The 3,334-nt window shown below is 49.3% G+C and overlaps 1 protein-coding gene across 1 annotated transcript in view; it reads right to left on the bottom strand.

The window, feature by feature from the left end:
* The window catches only part of GTF2IRD1 (GTF2I repeat domain containing 1), a 153,789-nt gene that overhangs the window by 6,842 nt on the left and 143,613 nt on the right, over window positions 1–3,334 (bottom strand). The window contains exons 22-23 of the mRNA XM_037743773.1: window positions 2,480–2,632; window positions 2,082–2,119 (exon numbers count right to left, since the gene is read on the bottom strand). Of these exons, the coding sequence (XP_037599701.1) occupies window positions 2,082–2,119; window positions 2,480–2,632 (191 nt within the window). The remainder of the gene's footprint in view (window positions 1–2,081; window positions 2,120–2,479; window positions 2,633–3,334) is intronic.

Genomic DNA, 3,334 nt, shown 5'->3' with positions numbered 1-3,334 from the left:
AGCTACTTGGGAGGCTGAGGCAGGAGGATCACCTAAGCCCAGGAGGTGGAGGTTACAGTGAGCAGAGATTGAGCTACTGTACTCCAGCCTGGGCAACAGAGTGAGGCCCTGCTTTAAAAAAAAAAAAAAAAAAGAGATGGGGTCTCATTTTGTCATCCAGGCAGAGGTACAGCGGCATGGTCACAGCTCACTGCAGCCTCCGCCTCCTGGGCTTGAGTGATCCTCCAGCCTCAGACTCCTGTGTAGCTGGGACTATAAGTGCCCACCACTACCATGTCTGGCTAATTTTTAGAAAAAACTTTTTGGTTTATGGCCATACCACCCTAAACATGCCCGGTCTTGTCTGATTGCACAATCTAAGCAGGGTTGGGCCTGATTAGTACTTGGATGGGAGAAAAAACCTTTTGCAGAGACAAGGTCTCACTATGTTGCCCAGGTTGGTCTCAAACTCCTGGACTCAAGCAATCCTCCCACTTAGGCCTCCCAAACTGCCGGGATGAGCGGCATGAGCCACCTCACCTGGCCAATCAATGTGTCTTTTTCTTTTTGAGGCAGAGTCTTGCTCTGTCACCTAGCCCGGAGTGCAGAGGTTCGATCTCAACTCACTGCAGCCTCTGCCTCCTGGGCTGAAGCAATTCTCCCACCTCAGCCTCCCAAGTAGCTGGGGCTACAGGCATGCACCACCATGCCCAGCTAAGTTGTCGATTTTTAGTTGAGACGGGGTTTCACCATGTTGTCCAGTCTGGTCTCAAACTCCTGATCTCAAGTGATCTGCCTGTCTCGGCTTCTCAAAGGGATGGGATTACAGCCATGAGCCGCGACACCCAGACCAATCAGTGTTTCTTTTTTCTTTTTTGTTTTTTGAGATGGAGTTTCATTCTTGTTGACCAGGCTGGAGTACAATGGTGCAATCTCAGCTCACCACAACCTCCGCCTCCTGCGTTCAAGCGATTTTCCTGCCTCAGCCTCCCGAGTAGCTGGGATTACAGGCATGTGCCACCACGCCCGGCTAATTTTGTATTTTTAGTAGAGACAGGTTTTCTCTATGTTGATCAGGCTGGTCTCAAACTCCCGACCTCAGGTGACCCGCCCGCCTCAGCTTCCCAAAGTGTTGGGATTACAGGCATGAGCCACCGTGCCCAGCCCTGATCAGTGTTTCTTAATTGGGTGCACATCATAGTCACCCAGGAGTACTTTCTCCCAAGTCCCATCACACACCTTAATCAGAACCATCATGCCAAGCGGCCCCTCAGGTGCCTGATGAAAGGTTCTGTATGCCCTGCAGGTGCAGCCAGAACGGAGGGGCTCCAGCCAGTCTCTGGCAGTGCTTGCCCGCCTCACCCCTGGCAGTCACACGTTACCCCTCCGTTACCCAGGAAGCCCTCATGATCTCTAGCTGACCTCATATACTCATTTCTGCTATGGTAGAGCCCCGCCTCCACAGAGCACCTGCAGGTTTTCCGGGGCCTCTTGGGGATGCCTGGCCCTGTTCATGGAGACCTCAGGCTCCCTGGGGAGGCAGCAGGGTGGAGAGGGATTATATTTTTCTAAGGTGGTCAGCCATCTATTGCATGCCCACTGACCACATCTATCTCTGCCTTTAAACAAATTTTTTATTTAAAATGTTTTTTCTTAGAGACAGGGTCCTGCTCCGTTGCCCAGGCTGGAGTGCAGTGTAATCATCGCTCACTGCAGCTCCAACTCCTGGTGTCTCTGCCTTTTTCTTTTTCTTTTTTTTTGAGATGGAGTCTTGCCCTATTGCCCAGGCTGGAGTGCAGGGGTACAACCTCAGCTCACGGCAACCTTCGCCTCCCGGGGATTCTCCTGCCTCAGCCTCCCGAGTAGCTGGGATTACAGATGCCCGTCACCATGCCCAGCTAATTTTTGTATTTTTAATAGAGACAGGGTTTCACTATGTTGGTCAGGCTGGTCTCAAACTGACCTTGTGATCCGCCCACCTCGACCTCCCAACGTGCTGGGATTACAGGTGTGAGCCACCACGCCTGGCTCTGCCTTTTTCGAAAGGAACGCTCTCTAGTCCCCACAGGGCAAAAGGGTGGCTTCTTCAGCCTCTGACTCACCTGGCACCTTGGCATCATTGCAGACTTCTGCAAAGGGTCTGAAAAAGAAAGAAATGAGGTGGCAGTTAGAAAATGAGCTTTTTTCCTCTTTTTTTTTGAGATAGAATCTAGCTTTGTTGACCAGGCCAGAGTGCAATGGTGCAATCTCAGTTCACTGCAGTCTCCACCTCCTGGGTTCAGGTGATTCTTGTGCCTCAGCCTCTTGAGTAGCTGGGATTACAGATGTGTACCACCACGCTCAGCTAATTTTTGCATTTTTAGTAGAGACAGGGTTTCACCATGTTGGCCAGGCTGGTCTCGAACTTCTGACCTCAGGTGATCTGCCCACCTCCGCCTCCCAAAGTGCTGGGATTACAGGCGTGAGCCACTGCGTCGGGCTGTTTTTTCCTCCTTATCACCTGTTCCCTGAGATACGATGCTGCTGCTGCTGCTGCTGGGGAGCCTGGGAAGACCCAAATAAAAATGGGGAGCACACCCTCCCGACAGCATCCGCCACGTAGGCCTTGGACAATGGGTCTGGCCCGGAAAATCTTTCCTCTGGGTCTGCAGTCCTTATGTATAAAGCGAGGGTGCTGTCTGACCAAGTGATCAGAAATGTGTGTCTAGATGTATGCAAGTGGATATTCATCACAGCATCATCATTATTATTATTTGTTTTTTGTTTGTTTATTTTGAGAGGGAGTCTTGCTCTGTCACCCAGACTGGAGTGCAGTGGTGCGATCTTGGCTCTCTGCAACCTCCACCTCCTGGTTCAAGTGATTTTCCCACCTCAGCCTCCTGAGTAGCTAGGACTACAGGCATGTGCCACTACGCCCAGTTAACTTTTGTATTTTTAGTAGAGATGGGGTTTCTTGGCCAGGATGGTCTCGATCTCCTGACCTCATGATCTGCCTGCCTCGACTTCCCAAAGTGCTAGGATTATAGGTGTGGGTATAAATATTTATATTTAAACATTAATATTTAAATATAAACATATTTACAAAGATATTTATAAATAAAAGCTTATAAATATAAACATTTATATTTAAATATGTTAAAAATAAGAACTGTACAGTCAGAAAAAGTCAAATTTAATTAAAACATGTTTTGTTTTTGTTTTTTCCCCAGAGAACAAATTTAATACCTAAAAAAAAACCTCTAAAAATGGCCAGGCACAGTGGCTCACGCCTGTAATCCCAGCACTTTGGGAGGCCAAGCCGGGCAGATCACCTGAGGTCGGGAGTTCGAGACCAGCCTGACTAACATGGAGAAAC

This window comes from Cebus imitator, unplaced genomic scaffold, assembly GCF_001604975.1.
Source record: "Cebus imitator isolate Cc_AM_T3 unplaced genomic scaffold, Cebus_imitator-1.0 Scaffold153, whole genome shotgun sequence".
In the NCBI taxonomy this organism is placed as follows: domain Eukaryota; kingdom Metazoa; phylum Chordata; class Mammalia; order Primates; family Cebidae; genus Cebus; species Cebus imitator.
This window is presented reverse-complemented; position numbering and strand designations above follow the sequence as displayed.